The sequence below is a fragment of the Culex pipiens genome, chromosome 2 (genome assembly GCF_016801865.2).
Source record: "Culex pipiens pallens isolate TS chromosome 2, TS_CPP_V2, whole genome shotgun sequence".
Classification (NCBI taxonomy): Eukaryota; Metazoa; Arthropoda; class Insecta; order Diptera; family Culicidae; genus Culex; species Culex pipiens.
The window spans coordinates 22,738,000-22,757,778 of NC_068938.1; the positions used below are offsets into that span (position 1 = coordinate 22,738,000).

A 19,779-nucleotide genomic window follows, 5' to 3' on the forward strand; every position below is an offset into this window, starting at 1 on the left:
AAGTTCTTGAAGCTTCTGAAAAATAACAAGATTGAAAAATAAGTATTATTAAAATGAAACTGGATTGAAATTCACCAAAATTCAATAATCTGTTGATTGACTCGTTTTTCAAAGTATTTGGTTATCCCAACTTAGAAAAATTTCAACGTTTTTGAAAAAAATATTAGTGGGTATATCACAAAAAAAATTTAATCAGCTTTAACATTTTTGGGTTTCAAGTCATTTTAGCGCAAAATTAATTATCTCGTCAAAAATTTAAAAAAAATCCATAGTTTCAGAGAAAATTGATGAAACCTTTCAATACCAAAATAATACCAAAATGTTGCATCCTGACTTAGAAATTTTTCCACAATGTCAAGTCATTTCTGTAGGGGGTATATCAAAAATGTTTAAAATCAAGTTTGAAATTTTCGGTTTTCAATGAAAGCATTCGCTTTGAGACCTCGTTTTAGCGCAAAATTAATTATTTTGTCAAAATTGGTCAAAATTTTCCCATAGTTTCAGAGGAATTTGATAAAACACTTTAAAACCAAAATAATACCAAAATGTGCCATCCTGACTTAGAAAATTTTCCACAATTTCAAGTCATTTCTTTAGGGGGCATATCAAAAATGTTTAAAATCAAGTTTGAAATTTCCGGTTTTCAATGAAAGCATTCGCTTTGAGACATCATTTTAGTGCAAAATTAATTATTTTGTCAAAATTGGTCAAAATTTTCCCATAGTTTCAGAGGAAATTGATAAAACACCTTAATACCAAAATAATACCAAAATGTGCCATCCTGACTTAGAAAATTTTCCACAATTTCAAGTCATTTCTGTAGGGGGTATATCAAAAATGTTTAAAATCAAGTTTGAAATTTCCGATTTTCAATGTAAGCATTCGCTTTAAGACATCATTATAGCGCAAAATTAATTATTTTGTCAAAATTGTTTAAAATTTTCCCATAGTTTCAGAGGAATTTGATAAATTTATACCAAAAGAATACCAAATTGTGGTGTTCGACCATTGACAAATTCTGCAATTTTGCAATATCAAAACAATACCTTAAATTGGTATGATACCACATTTTGCTCTTGCATAATCCTTAAGACAAATTTTTAAGGGTCCAGGAATACCAAAATTTGGTATTGATACCAGAGAAAGGTATTATTACGCATTTCCCTTGTTATTTACCCATGCTCGGGATGCGTCGCACCTCGCGACGCCTGAGACGCCATTTGATTTTGCTGGGGCCGATTTTTCGAAAAAATGCCAAACTTTGAAGGTCTGTACCGAGCTCCAGGATGCTCCAAACTTCAATGTTATATATACCAAAAGATGCGCAAGGATCTGGCCTACAAGCCAATGATGTTTTTGGTAAACGCATTGGTGGCCAAAATGCCTCAAAAAGTGACATTATTGAATAAATCTGTTTTTACGGGTTAAATCCCATTTAAAATTGACGGGCGGAGCGCCAGCTCCTGTTACGTCCAATCAAGCTCAGTGGGATTTAGGCTCAGTATGCCCACCGGAACAAACCCCTGAATGCCCACCAAAAAGTCATTTTTGTTACATCCTAGTGTGTATGTGTGTGTGTATGTGTGTGTGTATGTATGTATGTGACCAACAAACTAGCTCATGTATCTCGGCACTGGCTGAACCGATTTGACCCGAACTTGTTACATTCGACTTGGTTTAGGGTCCCATAGATCGAGTTTTATACAGATTGAAGTTTCGATAAGTAGTTCAAAAGTTATGTATAAAAATGTGTTTTCACATATATTTGGATCTCACTTAACTGTATGTAAACTATGTCCGGGTCCATCATCCGACCCATCGTTGGTTAGGTTATCAAAAGACCTTTCCAACGAGTTCAAAACATTGAAGATCTGGCAACCCTGTCTCGAGATATGGCCACTCAAGTGCCATTGATATACTTCTTGAAGCCGGATCTCACTTAATCACATCGGACCCATCGTTGGTTAGGTTATCAAAAGACCTTTCCAACGAGTCTAAAACATTTAAGATCTGGCAACCCTGTCTCGAGATATGGCCCCTTAAGTGATATTGATGTACTTTTTTGAAGCCGAATCTCACTTAAATGTATGTAAACTATGTCCGGATCCACCATCCGACCTATTGTTGGTTAACTTATCAAAAAACCTTTCCAATGAGTCCAAAACATTGAAGATCTGGCAACCCTGTCTCGAGATATGGCCACTTAAGTGATATTGATGTACTTTTTTGAAGCCGGATCTCACTTAAATGTATGTAAACTATGTCCGGATCCACCATCCGACCCATTGTTAGTTAGGTTATCAAAATACCTTTCCAACGAGTCTAAAACATTGAACATCTGGCAACCCTGTCTCGAGATATGGCCTCTTAAGTGATATTGATGTATTTTTTTGAAGCCGGATCTCACTTAAATGTATGTAAACTATGTCCGGGTCCATCATCCGACCCATTGTTAGTTAGGTTATCAAAAAACCTTTCCAACGAGCCCAAAACATTGAAGATCTGGCAACCCTGTCTCGAGATATGGTCACTTAAGTGATATCGATGTACTTTTTGGAAGCCGAATCTAAAAAATAGATGCGATGAAACTTGTGTACAGCCATTGTTGTGAGGAAGGCTCCAACCACATAGGTGGATTAAGTTAGTTTTTTTAGATTATCTAGTTAATAGCAATCTATTTACTCAATGTTTTACTTTACTCTGATGAAATTCAATTTTTTCAATCTATTTTTTTTATCGCTCCTCCGGTTAAATCATTGACCGGAGGAAGAGGGAAAGACGACTTTTTCCACTTGATGTTGTTTTTACAAGAATGTTTGCTATTAATTAATTTCTAAAAAAAACTCAAAAAAATATCACAATAAAATAAAATTTAACAAGTGTAACGTTTGTAAAAATAATGATGTTAATTTGATTTGAAAACCGTGAAATATATGTAACCACTTAAGAAAAAAGCAGTACTACTCAAAAATAAGTAGGACTTGATCAACATTGACCTCACCCTCACGCGTGGCACGTGCTGTCAAAGTCGCTTACACTAATACAACGAAGCTGCTTCCGGTTCATTCGCGAGATTGAGAGAGCGGAGCACAAGAGAGGGAGAGGGAACGAAGAGAGCAGAATCGGGTGGAACAACAACCAACATCCCGATTTGCTTGTCAGTTGGATTTCTACTCGAAACGTTGACGGTTCGTTTGCGGCTGAGCTGCGCCAAGTTTTTGTTACGCGAGAAAAAAGTACACGCCGAGGGACAAAGCACCGGAACAGCCAGCGGAATATTCTTTTCGGTTCTGAAAACATCGGGCGGCGCTACTTGGTCCGCTAAGCATTAGCGGCGACCTTCGGCAAGCGGGAGCAGTATTTCTTGCTAAGCCGAAAAGAACCGGTCTCGAACTTGGTGAGCCACGCGCGGCTGGAGGCCGCTCGACGCGGTCGCGAAGCTGCCTGAAGGAAGACGGCGGCGCGAAAGAACCGGCGATCACGCCGAACGATCCGCCGGGTTCTAAGGAGCGACAAGCGAATTCCATCGGTCGCGGAGCGGCCAGCAACGAGGCCGAGCAGCGGCGCGGAAGAAGGAAGATGAAGAAGAGGGTGAGGCGAAGCAGGGAAAGTAGGCCTTGAGAAAAGGACGTTTGGTGTAAACCGGGGAGAAATAAAAGTGATGAAAAACTAATTTCACCGTGTTTGGGCAATTAAATCTAGAAAGAACTAATTCTCTGTAACACAAGTTTCGGTTGAAAAATACAGAATTTATAAAAAATGCGTATATTTTTTTCTTTGACTTTTGTTAACATCATTTAAATTTTCGCTGCATTCACTTCTTAGTAAATGTTCTATCAATTTCATGTTAATGTAGGTTTTGCCAACCATTTTTTCAAATGGTTCATATCACACTTTTCAATTAAAAACTAATAAAATTTACTTAAAAAGTCATTAATGAATGAAATATTGATTATGTAATTATTTTAAAGAATTGATTTGAGAAAATTGACAAATTTCACGGAATTTCACGAAAATCTTCAAATTTCACGAATTTTACGCTGTCCGCGAAATCGTGAAAATTCACTAACCCTAACATGCATATACACTTCAGAACATTGCTCCTACTGCGGCAGAAGCTGTCAAACCGATACAAAACCCAAAAAAAACTTTAAAAAAAATCAACTAAGTTAAATATTAAAGCTTGTTTCTTGTCAGCATTAGCAACCCTGTTAATACCAGCTTTGCCAGATATTAACGTAAAAATATGCTAACTCTCAGCGCGTCGACGTTAATCCCACCTAATGGGTTCAAATGTTGTAACCTAAAAACAATCGACTCTCTCACCCCAACGCCGCATCCTTGCTCCCAATAATATACCCGTCACGGAGTAAATTTCCCAACATCCTCGTACCCGGATTACCCCCGTCATACAAATTTCAGCAAACCTCACAAAAAATTCAATCCCTTAACACATTCCCCAACACTCTTGATCCCAAAAACATAACCTTTATCCTTGTTTCCTTTGCTGGTTTTTTGGCTGTTATTTTTTGTGTGCTGCTGCCGTTTTCGGTCCAAAGACGACGCCAGTAAACAGTGTTCTATTTTTAACCCTGACTCGTCCTAGGGAAAACTCATCCCACCCATCCTCATTCCCGAAAAAAAACATCATCTCATTTCTCGCCGTATACTCTGTTTTCATAATTTATTTTGTTACGTGTGTTTTTTTTTCAGGGATTCCCTCGGCTGGGCGGTGCTGCTTAATTTTTTAGTGTACGTCACCCTGCCGGTCCTGCTGAAGTACACCGGCATCCTGCTGGGGCTGGGATCGTTCGCAACCTATGTCAACGCCATCATTGGGCTGGCCAAGAAGGAGAACTATTTCTGGGAACAGGTAAAGGGTATTTTTTTATTGTGTACACTCAGTTGCATAGGAAAAAATAATTTGTTCATGAAAGAGTATGAAGTTCAACAACTAAGTTAATTAGTCTTAATTAAATCAACTATGGTTGAAACAAAATTGAAAGAAGAAAAAACTCACAAAGTTTATCTAAATAAAAAGAAGTATTTTGAAAAAGTGAACATAAAGAGAAGGTTAACTGTGCAACTGAGTGTATTCCTTCGGGTCGGAATCTGGGATTGCACCTCAAAAAGTTTTGCTCAAGCCATAAGGTTACGGACGGACAAATGAGACCGTAATCAATGATGGCCATCGCGCTCCCGCTTTGGACGGCGTGGGATATCTCGTTTCTCAAGGAAAAGGATTAATGACGAGGTCCTTTTTTTTTCTTTCTCCCCCAAGCAAATTGCCAACATCCTTCTGCTGGTAGCGGCCACCGCCATCGGGCTGCTCGTCTACTTCCTAGCCGAAGCCAAACAACGAAGAGCTTTTCTCGAAGCAAAGCAGGGCCTAGAGGTGAAGATGCTGATCGAGGAGCAGTCGGCCGAGCAGGTACGGTAAATTGAAAGGCGTGATTGATGGATCGGGATTCGTCCTGGGATTGACTTTTTTCCCATCTGGGTGACCATTTTTTTCTTTCTTGCTTTGTTTTCTATTCAATGGACGGAGACAAATGAATGGGGCTGATTGGAAGTGGCACAGGCTTGCGTCAGCTTTATGACTATATAATTTGATTAGATTTATCGGTTGAGCTTTATAAGTTTGCTGAATTGGAATCAATAAACAACTAATAATAGTTGACGTCACTTCACAGTTATATTAAAACAAAGAGTTGCAATTTTTTCATTTATTTGTTTGTCCCTAGGATCAGTTGGTGTCAAGAAAGCCATAAAAGCTCAATTTTAAATTTCAATCTTTTAAAGACATTAAAGAAACCGAATTTACATATCTGCTTTTTAACTTCAGAATCATTGAAAAAATAACAAGTTTCATTGAAAATTTTAAAGGCCAGTATAAATCCAGATTAAAATTTTATCTGCTTAGTAAAGAAAAATTTATGTTTTCAAGTTCCACAAACTATTGGCTCTAAAACAATAGATTTGATGAAAATTGTAATTGGGTAATTATCTTCCAACTCACACGAAATCGGGAAAAGTTGCCCCGACCCCTCTTCGATTTGAGTGAAACTTTGTCCTAAGGGGTAACTTTTGTCCCTGATCTCGAATCCGAGGTCCGTTTTTTGATATCTCGTGACGGAGGGGCGGTACGACCCCTTCCATTTTTGAACATGCGAAAAAAGAGATGTTTTTCAATAATTTGCAGCCTGAAACGGTGATGAGATAGAAATTTGGTGTCAAAGGGACTTTTATGTAAAATTAGACGCCCGATTTGATGGCGTACTCAGAATTCCGAAAAAAAATCTCCCATTTTCCGTTACTCGACTGTAAAAATTTTTGGAACATGTAATTTTATGGGAATTTTTATGAACTTTTCGAATCTACATTGACCCAGAAGGGTAATTTTTTCATTTAGTACAAAATTTTTGCATTTTAAGATTTCGTGTTTTTCTAACTTTGCAGGGTTATTTTTTAGAGTGTAACAATGGTCTACAAAGTTGTAGAGCAGACAATTACAAAAATTTTGATTTATAGGGGTTTTTAAATAAACATCACGAGTTATCGCGATTTTACGAAAAAAAAGTTTTGAAAAAGTTACTTTTTGCATTTCTTTTTGTTTCGTCGTCCGTGTCTGTCGCGGGTGACCATGAACGGCCATGTTCAATGACGACCAACTTTTTCAAAACTTTTTTTCGTAAAATCGCGATAACTCGTGATGTTCTTAAGCAAACCCCTTATGTCTATAAATCAAATTTTTTGTAATTGTCTGCTCTACAACTTTGTAGAACATTGTTACACTCTAAAAAACAACCCTGCAAAGTTAGAAAAAACACGAAATTTTAAAATGAAAAATTTTGTTCTAAATGAAAAAATGATCCTTCTGGGTCAATGTAGATTCGAAAAGTACATTAAATTTCCCATAAAATAACATGTTCCAATTTTTTTACAGTCGAGTAACGGAAAATGGGAGATTTTTTTAAACTTTTTTAGTGTTTTTTTCGATGAAAAATACGTTTTTTTCGGAATTCTTAGTACGCAATCAAATCGGGCGTCTAATTTTACATAAAAGTCCCTTTGACACCAAATTTCTAACTCATCACCGTTTCAGGCTGTAAATTATTGAAAAACATCTCTTTTTTTGCATGTTTAAAAATGGAAGGGGTCGTACCGCCCCTCCGTCACGAGATATCAAAAAACGGACCTCGGATTCGTGATCAGGGACAAAAGTTACCCCTTAGGACAAAGTTTCACGAAAATCGAAGAGGGGTCGGGGCAACTGCTGTGTGAGTTGGCGGAGAATTACCCACCTACATAAAAGTCCTTTTGAAATCAAAATTCTAACTCATCACTTCTGTTTCCAATTGTGATTATTTATTTTTCAACTTATTTATCAGTAAATTGAACAATCGGAAAATTGAAAAATTACTTTTTTTGAAGTTAAAGGTAACAGAAAAGACAAGAATCTTACAACAAATTACTTTCATAGTTTTGTTTAAATAGATTTTGCAATAGCACAGTTATGAGGTAATTTTTCAAATGAATGCTAACTTGCTTGGAAATTCCCACTGAAAAGTTGATACAAAATGTTCTTGCCATTTAAAAAAAAAAAACAATTTAAGTAAACAAAATCTCATAAAAGTAAAAGTTTTAAAACTATTCGAAAATTCGATGAAAAAAAAGTCCAGTGGTTTTGTGCTACTTAAAATTTAGCGCTCACTATTACATTACAGTCCCTTTGAAATCGAAATTCTACACAGAATAAAATAATGTAAATTTGGAAGCTGTAATTTATCTCTTTTATGATGTAATTTTACCTCAATTAAGACTGAAAATTGGCATTACGCCAGAAAAGTGGTAAAATTACACATTTCCAGATGTAAATTTACACATTTTTTCTGACATAAAAGATGTACCACTTCCCAGATGTAATATTACCATGATTTTTTTCTGTGTAACTCATCACTTCTGTTTCCAATTGTGATTATTTATTTTTCAACTGCTTTATTATCAGTAAATTGAACAATCGGAAAATTGAAAATTATCAATCTAAACATATTTTTGGCAATATTTGGTATCAAAGTTCATTAGAGCCTATTTTTATACCGTTTTGCCTTCCTCACTGAGGTAAGGCTATAATCCTGCTCTAAACATGAACTTCGTATAAAAACGTCGTAGACCCACCTTCATGTATACATATCGACTCAGAATCGAAAACTGAACAAATGTCTGTGTGTATGTGTGTGTGTATGTGTGTGTGTATGTATGTATGTGACCAACAAACTAGCTCATGTTTCTCGGCACTGAATGAACCGATTTGACCCGAACTTGTTGCATTCGACTTGGTTTAGGGTCCCATAGATCGAGTTTTATACAGATTGAAGTTTTGATAAGTAGTTCAAAAGTTATGTATAAAAATGTGTTTTCACATATATTTGGGTCTCACTTAAATGTATGTAAACTATGTCCGGCTCCATTATCCGACCCAACGTTGGTTAGGTTATCAAAATACCTTTCCAATGAGTCTAAAACATTGAAGATCTGGCAACCCTGTCTCAAGATATGGCCTCTTAAGTGATATTGATGTACTTTTTTGGAGCCGGATCTCACTTAAATGCATGTAAACTATGTCCGGATCCACTAGGGCGTCCAATTTTCCCGGGTTTTGAATTTCCCGGGAAACGGGAAAAATATATTTGGAATCCCGAGAATTCCCGGGATCCCGGGAAATTTTTGAATCAGTAATAAAATCTATGTTTCATTATATTTGTTATGATTTCAAGCTTAAAATCATTGAATTAGCTTAATAATATCAAATGGTTATAATCCTCACTTCAATCTAAACAAAGACGACAGTTTTAAAATAGCCTAAAAGAATTTTTTTTTGTCTTTGTGGTGTTTAGGATTTTATATCAACTACTATTTTTAATTCCAGTATGATTAATCATTTTTTTATTTGCGAATCAAATTACATAATTCTTGAGTTTTTTTTTTTAAGATCCAATAAGCTTTTGTTTTCCATATGTTTACAGGACCTATTCAAAAAAACTTTGGAATTCTTTCATATTTTTTTTCTTTTATATATATTTTATATGACATGACTAAAACAGCTAGAAAACAAACAACGACAATAAATAAAATGATACTTGTCAATGTAAAATTTTTAATAAGTTTTGAATTCATTGTTTTATATAAAACATATTTTACAAATTATCTTCAAGTTACTACCGCCAACCGAGGCAAAATCAAAATTACAGTCTAAATAGGTACAGGAGATTTTAGAGCAATACATTTGGAAGTACAAATTGTTTTGTTCTGTTACTGTTTCAACCGAAGTAATCCAAAACGTCATGCAAATATTTTTTGCTTTAATAGCTGTATTTATTCGTTACATTTGTACGTATTTGCCCTAGATGCCGGTGTTTGATTATAAATAATTTGATATGAGATTTTTTTTTAATTTAAAATCGAAAATATGCGTAAATATATCCAGTTTTTCAAAAAAATAAAATAATAGAGAAAAAAAATTAAAGCACTAGGCATTTTGCGGACCTGGTAATTCAAATTATAATATTTTTTCCTTAAATGCCAATTTAATGCTGAGATTTGCTGAATACAAATTTTAATTCATTTTATTGTTCTACTATTTTCACAACCAAATCTGAATTTCCAGACCAAAATATGATTTTTTTTTCAATTTCGGGAATTCCCGGGACAAATTATAGAAAATCCCGGGATTCGGGAATTCCCGGTTTAGGAAAAATCCCGGGATTTTTGTCCCGGGAATTCCCGGGATGGACGCACTAGGATCCACCAACCGACCTATTTTTGGTTAGGTTATCAAAAGACCTTTCCAACGAGTCCAAAACATTGAAGATCTGGCAACCCTGTCTCGATATATGGCCCCTTAAGTGATATTGATGTACTTTTTTGAAGCCGGATCTCACTTAACTGTATGTAAACTATGTCCGGGTCCATCATCCGACTAATCGTTGGTTAGGCTATCAAAAGACCTTTCCAACGAGTCTAAAAAATTGAAGATCTGGCAACCCTGTCTCGAGATATGACCCCTTAAGTGATATTGATGTACTTTTTTGAAGCCGGATCTCACTTAAATGTATGTAAACTATGTCCGGATCCACCATCCGACCCATTGTTGGTTAGGTTATCAGAATATCTTTCCAACGAGTTTAAAACATTGAAGATCTGGAAACCCTGTCTCGAGCCACTTAAGTGATATCGATGTACTTTTTGGAAGCCGGATCTAAAAAATAGATGAAACTTGTGTACAGCCATTGTTGTGAGGAAGGCTCCAACCACATAGGTGGATTAAGTTAGTTTTTTGGTTAAATATAAAAATATCATTATGACAGGTTAAACGAACAAAATTTTACCAAATTTGAATTATCAAATTTGGTAGAACAAAAATCTATGTGTTAGCATCGGCCACATTTAACCTAAAAAAATATATAGAAGATCATTTTATTGAATCCATTTTGAATATTTATTTCGAACAGTTACTGAACACAATTTTGAAAAACTCGTGCTTTTTTTCAGTATTATTTTTTTTATATGTAACACTTATGTCGAAAATCTCAAATTATTTTATTTGTTTCTGGGTAGTTGGTAGTTGGCAATTTTGGTGTGAAAAATCTTTTTCCAAAGCTTCAATGAATGGTGATCTTCAAACCTCAAAGCCTAATTCGATTTAGAGCATATTTGGTTTAATTTTGCCTAAAGAATTGAATCCAATCGGGCAGACTACCCCAACTTTTCTCAATACAAAAATGTCTGAACTGAAGTAAATGTCGTCACAAGACTCACCAATTCAATGCCGATTTCATCAAACGGCTTTACACGGCCAATTTACGGTCCTTTCCGCGAAAAAAAAACAAATTTGAAACTCTACGAGGAAAACAAATTTCATTAGACTGGCAAAAATTGATTTTCCACCAGCACGGTGTGCTTTTCAGGATTAAGCACACAGACTGACAAAATGCACTACGATGTGAGACGCGTGTGTGGGTGTAATCGTGTGGGTGTGTTTGCGAGCGCATAAATCTGTCATCGCCATTTGGCGGGGGCCATTAGTGGAAATGTTATGAGACGACGAGACGAATCGTTTCCCCTAATAGTGCATTTGTCATCTCGTCCGAGGATTTGGACTGGACTAGTGGACCAACTGCGCATACTGGCCTGGACCGGGTTTGATATATTATCGATCATTTTGGTGGGAGGTGAACAGTTGAAAAGCCATAAATTTTCCGGTTTTCGTTAGAAAATTTATTTATTTTGATTAAATTATAGATTTTTGAATACTAAACGAACGTTTTTTATTTTATTGCAAAACATACGATTTTCTTTTTTTTTTCTTTGTGTAACTCGACACTAAGAGTGATAAATATGATGGTACGGGCAGCTGGTGTGCATCTTTATTTTGTTTATTTTATTGATTTATGACTATATCGGAGAATTAATGCTATTTTGTTTACTTATCCGCATTTGTGTTTTTTTTTCTAGTAATGTTATCCTCACAAGTTTATAGCTCTTATTTCAGGATTTTAAACGTATTTTGCAACAATCTTATCTCAAAATCATTCCTTTTAGAAAAAAAATCTTTTTGAGTGTGTAAACTCAAACATACATGAGGCCAAAAAGGATTTTCGGTTACGTTGCCCAATTCAATTTAGGAAACCTACGCACACACAACCTTTTCACCTTATGTACGTTTAACCTGAGCAGCATTTCGGTTTATGAATATTCATGTAGTTTTCTTCAATTCCAGAAATCTGGTTTAACCTCAAAATTGGGACAACATGAATTTAAATTAACTAGTTACAAAAATGAAAGAAAATTTCTCTGAATTGAGTTGTACCACTTCCAATCAACCAGTCAACTTTCTTTCCAAAACAAGAAAAAAACTGTCAATTTGTCCCCAAATTGTTTCATTGTCAACTCCGACCTGACAATTTCCTTCGCTTTTTCCTCCAGGAACGATTACTCCTATCGGTGCTGCCCGAGCACGTCGCGGTGAAAATGCGACAAGATCTAGGATCAACAAACTCGGAGCAGTTCAAGAAAATCTACATGAGTCGTCACGAAAATGTCAGGTAAGCACAAAACGCTAATCCCCCATCCCCACCCATTTTTCCGTCCCCACAAGAATAAAATGCTATATGCTCCACGTGGTGCTTCCACGTGGGTGGGGGAGTGGTTGCGATGGACGGTTTCTTCGAGCTGTATTGTCGTTTTTCCCGTCACCGTCAAAGCCAACGCAAAGTGCCAGCGCGCGGTTTGCGATGACAGCTGAATTTTATCGCAGAGGAATGATCTTTGTCTTTGCCGGTGCGGGCGGAAGGGAACTGTTCTGCGATATTGCGTTTTCTTTTCCACAAATGGCTTCTGACAGAGTGAAGTCACGGAAATGAATTTTTGAGGATTTTTTGTTTGTTTTGCTGAATTTTTTACTTGGAAAAGGTTATCGGCGGTTGAAGACAATTTATTTGGAGAAAAATGCATTTATTATTTTTTTATAAAAATGGATCAGAAGGTTCATTACGATAAAAAAAGCTCTATTTTTACACTTATTGTGATGTTTTTCATTTATTTGGCCATGGCCTCGTATATTAATTAACATGATTTTTTTTAAATTACTAACATGCTTTTAAACATTGCCAAGAGTCATTGCCCATGACTGAAAAATTTACTTCCTGGGTATCTTAAGAACGGGTTTTTAACCCAAGTTGCCGGACCTTACAACGAGTGACCATTAAAAAAAAGTTCAACTGTTGAAAAAAAGATTGCATTTTTTATTTCATATTTTTTGAAAAATTCTAAAATTTGTTTCAATATCAAAAATATTTAGACATGACCGAATGTTTTTTTTTAAATTCATTCCTTCTTATAAGTTTCTTTTTCAAAAAATAGGAAAAAATAAGGCTGTTGTAAATTTTTTTCGAAGTTTTTGTCTCATGTCTCTGGCTGAAGTCGTGGGGGTGGGTGGGTAGGGCGGGGCAAAAAATTGAAAAATGAATAATATAAATTATTTACCGCGATTGATTTCAACATTTTAATTGAAAAGGGTTTTTAAATGCATTATACATCGGTACAGTTGTTTCATAATCATTAAATTAAAAAAATCTAAGCTTTGACGAAAAAACATTTTTCGCGAAAAAAAAACTTGTTGCGGTACTGTACGCTTGCATGCGTATTAATGCATATGTTTTGTGCCGATATTGAAGGCGGAGTGTAATGTAATGTAATAATGTAAAACAGTAAAAAAAGGTTGGAAATTATCTCTTGTTTTGAGTAATTTTTCCTGAAAAATTTAAAATTGAACAGAAACAGATGAAAATTTCGCCAGTTTCTCATGAAAAATTACACATTTTTTACACAAAATTTGTCACCATTCCCAGATGTAATAATACCATTTTTTTTACTGTGAACAAAATCTTAAAATTATACTAGTAACATAACTAAAAAGAATATTTGTAAATTGATTGTGTTTAAAAAAAATGTTTCATATACAGTAAAATTTTATTTTTTTTTTCTTTATCTTGTAAAAATACCACAGATTGAAAATATAGCAAACAATATTTTTAAAAACATGTTACCATTTCTCAGAATTTGCTAAATAGTTCCTGCTATCAAAATGTTTATCTGCCCTTTTCAAATGTTAGTCCAGAGTTATGATTACTTTCTCTAAAATTTGAATTTAGTTTATTTGTCATCGACCTTGTAAAAAGTTATGGGTCAAAAAGTTGAAGAATATTTGAGACAACAAACTTGTTTGGGCTGTTGAACGAGCATAAAATTAAAGTCTCTTTTGTGGAATAGCAATTTGAAATAAACATGTTTTGTTTAAAGAGTAATTCTCTACGAAATCGGTCTTTTTTCTTCAATTTTATTTTTTGTTTTGTTTAATCTGGCTGAAACTTTTCTGGTGCCTTCGATATGCTCAAAGAAGCCATTGTGCATCATTAGTTTGTCCATATAATTTTCCATACAAATTTGGCAGCTGTCCATACAAAAATGATGTATGAAAATTCGAAAATCTGTATCTTTGGAAGGAACGTTTTGATCGATTTGGTGTCTTCGGCAAAATTGTAGGTATGGATAAGGACTGCACTGAAAAATATGATACACGGTAAAATTTTTGTTTGATGATTTTTAATTTCACTTTTTGTCTCTAAAACTTGATATGCAAAAAAAACACTATTTTCAATTTTTTTTATTTTCTGATATGTTTTAGGGGTCATCAAATGCCAACTTTTTTTGAAAATAGTAGCAGTTATTCATTTTTTTAAATTATTGTCCGTGTTTGCTGATTCTTGAAAAAAACATATTTTTGAAAAGCTGAGAAACTTTGTTGATAAGTATCTTAATTGCTGAGATAATGCCAAGATTAAAAAACAGGAAAATTGAAGTTTTCTAAGTCTCACCCAAACAATCCATAATTTTCTAATGTCGATATCTCAGCAATTACTGGTCCGATTTTCAATGTTAAAATGAGAAACAGTCGTGAAACATTCTGATCTTTTCGAAAAAAATGTTTTTATTATTTTTTAATCAAAACTCACATTTCAAAAGTGTGTAATATTGAATGTATCGTATCAACAAAGTTCAAAAATGCAAAATATAAAGATATTAGAATCATTCTAAGCACATTTGAAATAATTCAACAATCTTTAAAATTTTTGTGAATTTTAGATGTACAGTACCGCATAAAATTTTCTTTAGCTGAAATTTTTGTTTTTTTTTTTGTCAAATCTTACATATTTTGAAAATTAATGTTATGTTGAATTTATTGCTTGCAGAGCAGAGGAAAAACACTTTGAAAAATATTTGCAGTCCCGGGCAGACGGTAATAACAAAATTAATAATATTTCAATAACAAATCCTGTTAAAATAACAAAAAGTGTTATTATTTTATCCTGAAGTTCAACTTCAAGAAGAAAAAATAATAACAGTTTCCGATAAAATAACAAAATTTGGTATTGAAGTGATATTATATTGAAAATGATTAATAACACGCTAATAAGAGGAAATGTTATACATTTCAAAAACTCTCCTAATAACAAAATTTGTTATTCGTTCGGTATACTGACGTAGAAATAAAATTACCATAAATCGCACAAATGGAAAAAAAATTCTAAGTGTCCATAACACAATCTGTTATTATTATTTTTTCGTTAAATATGTTTAGATCTTTGGAATAATTTTGTTTAATTTCGTCGGAGTCATTATTTTGGCCATGAAGGACCCCATCCTTAAGCTAAAATTATTCTAAAAAGTTGAAATTTTGGAAGTTGATTATTTTAATTATTTGATTTACCCCCTAACGGACTTTGCTGAAATTGGCTAGAACTATGGGATAATTTTGATCAATTTCGTCGGGGTCATTATTTTGGCCATGAAATGCGGTCCTTAAGCTAAAATTATTCTAAAAAGTTGAAATTTTGAAAGTTGATTTTTTTAATTATTTGATATACCCCCTAAGGGACTTTGCTAAAATTGGCTAGAACAATGAAATAATTTTGACCAATTTTATCGGGGTCATTTATTTCACCATGAAATGGGGTTTCAAGCTAAAATTAATCCGATAAAATTAACTTTTGAGAGTTCATTTTTTTTTTTAATTTTGTTATATTCCCTTACGGAATTGATTTATTTATTAAGAATTTTTGATGTGTGAATAACAAAAACTGTTATTATTTTCACAGAGCCAGGAAGTCGGAGCTGACGTTGAAGTTCGAGCTGGAGTGAGACCTCGGAGACTGCATCGGATTCAGCAAATTTTCAGCAACTTTTACTTGGAGTCGGAATCTGTGAAGTCGGGTATTTTTGGAGAGCTGAAGTCGTCGTTGACGTCATATCCTGCATCCAGAGTCGGAGTTGTCTTCAAAGTATGGATTCAAAGTCGCTTGGAGGTACCCGACTCTGCAGCCCTGACTAGTACAGAGGTGTTATGGCAACTGCAGGTTTATTTGCAAATTACAAATAAACCAAAACAATAACTTTTTTTGTTATGGAGTCATACCAGTTCAATAACGTTTTTTGTTATTATGCTGCTCCACCTCTCCGCACAAAATAACAAATCTTGTTATTCCTCGATGATTCCTTCTGTGTTATTGGTTTGTTATTACAATAACAACATAATAACAATTTAAGTTATTCTTCGAACAAATCTTTGTTATTGATTTTTGTTATTTTAACAACTAATCCGATCATCCCAATAACATATTTCGATCTTCTCACAATATCAAAAACTAACCTTTCCAAGTTATTTCCGTCTGCTCGGGGTGGCCTAACAGCTCTGAAATAAAATATTTTTCATAAAAAAAATCGAATTTCGATTGATCAATAGCTTTGCTTACAAATGGCGCTTAGGTCCTATTGCAAACTAACCTGAAATTTTAATTCATTGTTGAGACTATAGGCTAGTCCTTTTTACAAGTGACTTTGGCGTTCTTTTGGAAATTAATACTATTGAAATCATGAACATTGTTTTTTTACATGTAATTCAGTCAGTGGTGTTATTTATAAAAAAAAAAAAACAAATTCATATATATTTAACATCGATATTTTTAAGATACTGAATTCCTGAAATTTTCGACAAAAATAAGACATTTTCTTGGAATATTTTTGGCTATGTGTAATTACCGTGAAAGCTCCAGCAAAACAAAACATCATAAATATAATGAGAAAATGCCTTTCCTGCTTTCATTCCAATTATCTGCTCATTGTTATCCGAGCATTCGTTGGTGAAGGTTGTCTGAATCAACATGACTCGTCGCGTCCCGGCGCAAAACGCCGGCAATATTGCCCTACCTGCGGCTCAAGCAGGCAAAAAAGTGGGAATTTCCAAAAGGAAGGTTGAGGCCTCAACTGATGGCCAAAAACCGGGAATTTCCAAAAGGAAGGTGCTTTTGGAAGTGACATCGAACAGCAAAAAGACGAAAAAGAGCGACGGTACTGTACCGATGGATGAGGAGGAGGAGAACTCTTCATCGCACGAGGAGCAGCTTTTGAAGAACAACAAGTTCGCTGGGCTGCCTGACGAGGACCAGGTAGCGGAAGCAAAGGAGAATGAAGTGAAACAGCGAAAGGAGAAACTGCCTCCTTTTTACGTGAGGCAATCAGCAGCAACGATCGACTTTCGAGCGGGGCTGGTTGAACTCATCAAGTCTGGGAAATTCCAAGGCAACATTCGTCTGTGTCAGGACGGATTTAAGGTGCTGGTGCAATCCAGGCAGCACTATCAACTGGTCAAGGATTACTTGACCGAAAACGAGGCGGAGTACTTTACCCATGATGTCGTCATGGATAAGCCGTTCAAAATCGTCGTCAGAGGTCTGTACGATATGCCAGTGGAGGAATTAGCTGCCGAGCTAAAAGTTTTGAAACTGGATGTGTTGGCCGTGCACAAAATGAGCCGACGCAACAAAGACATCAAGTACCGTGACCAGCTCTACCTGCTGCATTTGGCTAAGGGATCGACGACGCTTCCTGAGCTGAAGGCAATCAGAGCGGTTTTCAACATTATCGTGTCGTGGGAGCGATACCGACCAGTGCATCGTGACGTCACACAATGCTTCAACTGCCTGGGCTTCGGGCACGGAGGTAAGAACTGCCACCTAAAGCGTCGTTGCGCCAAATGTGGTACCGATGCGCACATCACATCCCAGTGCATCCAAGATTCGCTGGTGAAGTGCCTCAACTGCAACGGTGAGCATTCGTCAACCGACCGAAAGTGCCCCAAGAGAGCTGAGTTCGTGAAAATTCGGCAGCAAGCATCGACGAAGAATCAGCCTCAGCGTCGTAGAACTCCCCCAGCCCTGGTGGAGCAAAATTTTCCACCTCTTCAACCGCGACGCCAGGTCCCGAACTTGGCACCGTTGCCGTTGGATCCCAGGAAGAGAGCTGAGATGAATCATCCACGGCCGGGTTCCAGCCAGGAGCCGAGACCGCCACCACCGGGCTTCAGCCAGGAGCCAAGACCAACCCAAGAACCAGCAGTTGAGGAAAATGGTAATGATCTTTACACCTCAACCGAACTCCTCAATATTTTCAAACAGATGTCCGCTGCACTGCGTGGATGCAAAACCAAGACCCAGCAGATTGAAGTGCTGACCTCGTTCGTCATCCAGTATGGATCGTAGGTCCCTCAAGCTGCTGAATTGGAACGCTTGCTCCATTAGGAGGAAGAACCTAGAGCTGGTGGATTTTCTTCGCGAGAAGGAGATCGACGTAGCTGCCATCACGGAAACTCATCTGAAGCCCGGTGAAAAAGTTTATCTGCAAAACTACAAGATCGCGACGCAGCTCGACAGGACCACCTCTGGAGGAGGAGGTGTGCTTGTCGCTGTTCATCGTGATCTCAAGCCACGCCGGCTGCCACACTTCAAGCTGGACATCATCGAGGCCGTTGGAGTGGAAATTCCCACTTCGGTTGGCCCAGTACTCTTCATTGCTGCATACTGCCCACGTCAGGTGAATGCCAGAGATGGTTCAGCAGCAAAACTGAAGAGCGATATCCAGAAGCTGACACGGCGGAGCGCAAAGTACATCATCGCTGGTGACCTCAACGCGAAGCATGAAGTTTGGGGCAACAGCAGGAGGAATCGGAACGGAGTGATTCTGCACAACGATCTGCAAAACGGATACTACAACGTTGTGAGTCCGGATCGTCCAACGAGGGTGGCTCGGTCTGGGAATCACTCAATCATCGACTTCTTCATTACCAATATGGCTGAGAACGTGGCTCATCCTGAGGTGTTTGAAGAGTTGAGTTCTGATCACTATCCGGTGGTTGTGGAGGTTGGAGCTTCCGTTACTCCGCAGCGGCAACCAACCCGGAAAGATTACCACAACGTTGACTGGCAGCAGTTTCAGCAAGTGGTAGACGGCAACATCGACTATGATCAACACCCGGAAACTTCTGCCGATATTGATCGCTCGTTGGAGGTGATCCAGCAGGCTATCAACCAAGCAGAGGCTGCCAACGTTCGGGAGGTTCCTGTTAATTTTAAGGTAACTGATATTGACGTAGATACTAAACACTTGATTAGACTTAGGAATGTTTATAGGAGACAATATCAACGGACTGGGGACTATGACAAAAAGATTTCAGTGAACAATTTGAACAAAATCATACAAGACCGACTTGACAATATCAGAAATCAAGAATTTTCAAAACATGTAAGCCAGCTGGGGAATTATTCAAAACCATTTTGGAAACTTTCAAAAGTTCTTAAAAACAAACCAAAGCCGATTCCTCCTCTTATTGTTGAGGATTCTCGTTTGATAACATCCGAGGAAAAGGCAAATGCACTTGGGCTTCATTTTGTTAGTTCACATAATCTTGGCGCTTCCATGACCAGCCGTAAAGAAACATCAGTTGCCAATAGTATTTCAACAATTAATAACTCTACCTTTGAATTTCCTGCAGATTCCCATGTTTCTGGTGAGGAAGTCAAAGTTGCAGTTAAACAAATGAAAAATATGAAAGCTCCAGGCTTTGATAACATTTTTAATCTAGTGTTGAAAAAACAGAGTGATCAGTTCTTTCAACATCTAGCCAATATTTTCAATAAATGTTTGCAACTTGGTTACTTCCCCACCAATTGGAAGCTGGGCAAAGTCATACCAATTTTGAAGCCTCAAAAAGATCCAACATCGCCAACAAGTTATCGTCCCATAAGTCTTTTGAGTAGTCTGTCCAAACTCTTTGAGAAGGTCATCTATTCAAGGCTTTTGGATTTTACCAACGATAATAATATAATT

At 36.4% G+C, this 19,779-nt stretch overlaps 1 protein-coding gene across 3 annotated transcripts in view; it reads left to right on the forward strand.

Annotated features, from left to right (window-relative positions):
- LOC120422382 (adenylate cyclase type 3) overlaps positions 1-19,779 on the forward strand; it is a 128,058-nt gene that overhangs the window by 52,880 nt on the left and 55,399 nt on the right. For all 3 annotated transcript variants that reach the window (XM_039585792.2, XM_039585791.2, XM_052708671.1), the window contains exons 4-6: positions 4,714-4,873; positions 5,282-5,431; positions 11,986-12,104. In XM_039585792.2, coding sequence (XP_039441726.1) covers positions 4,714-4,873; positions 5,282-5,431; positions 11,986-12,104 — 429 coding nt within the window. The remainder of the gene's footprint in view (positions 1-4,713; positions 4,874-5,281; positions 5,432-11,985; positions 12,105-19,779) is intronic.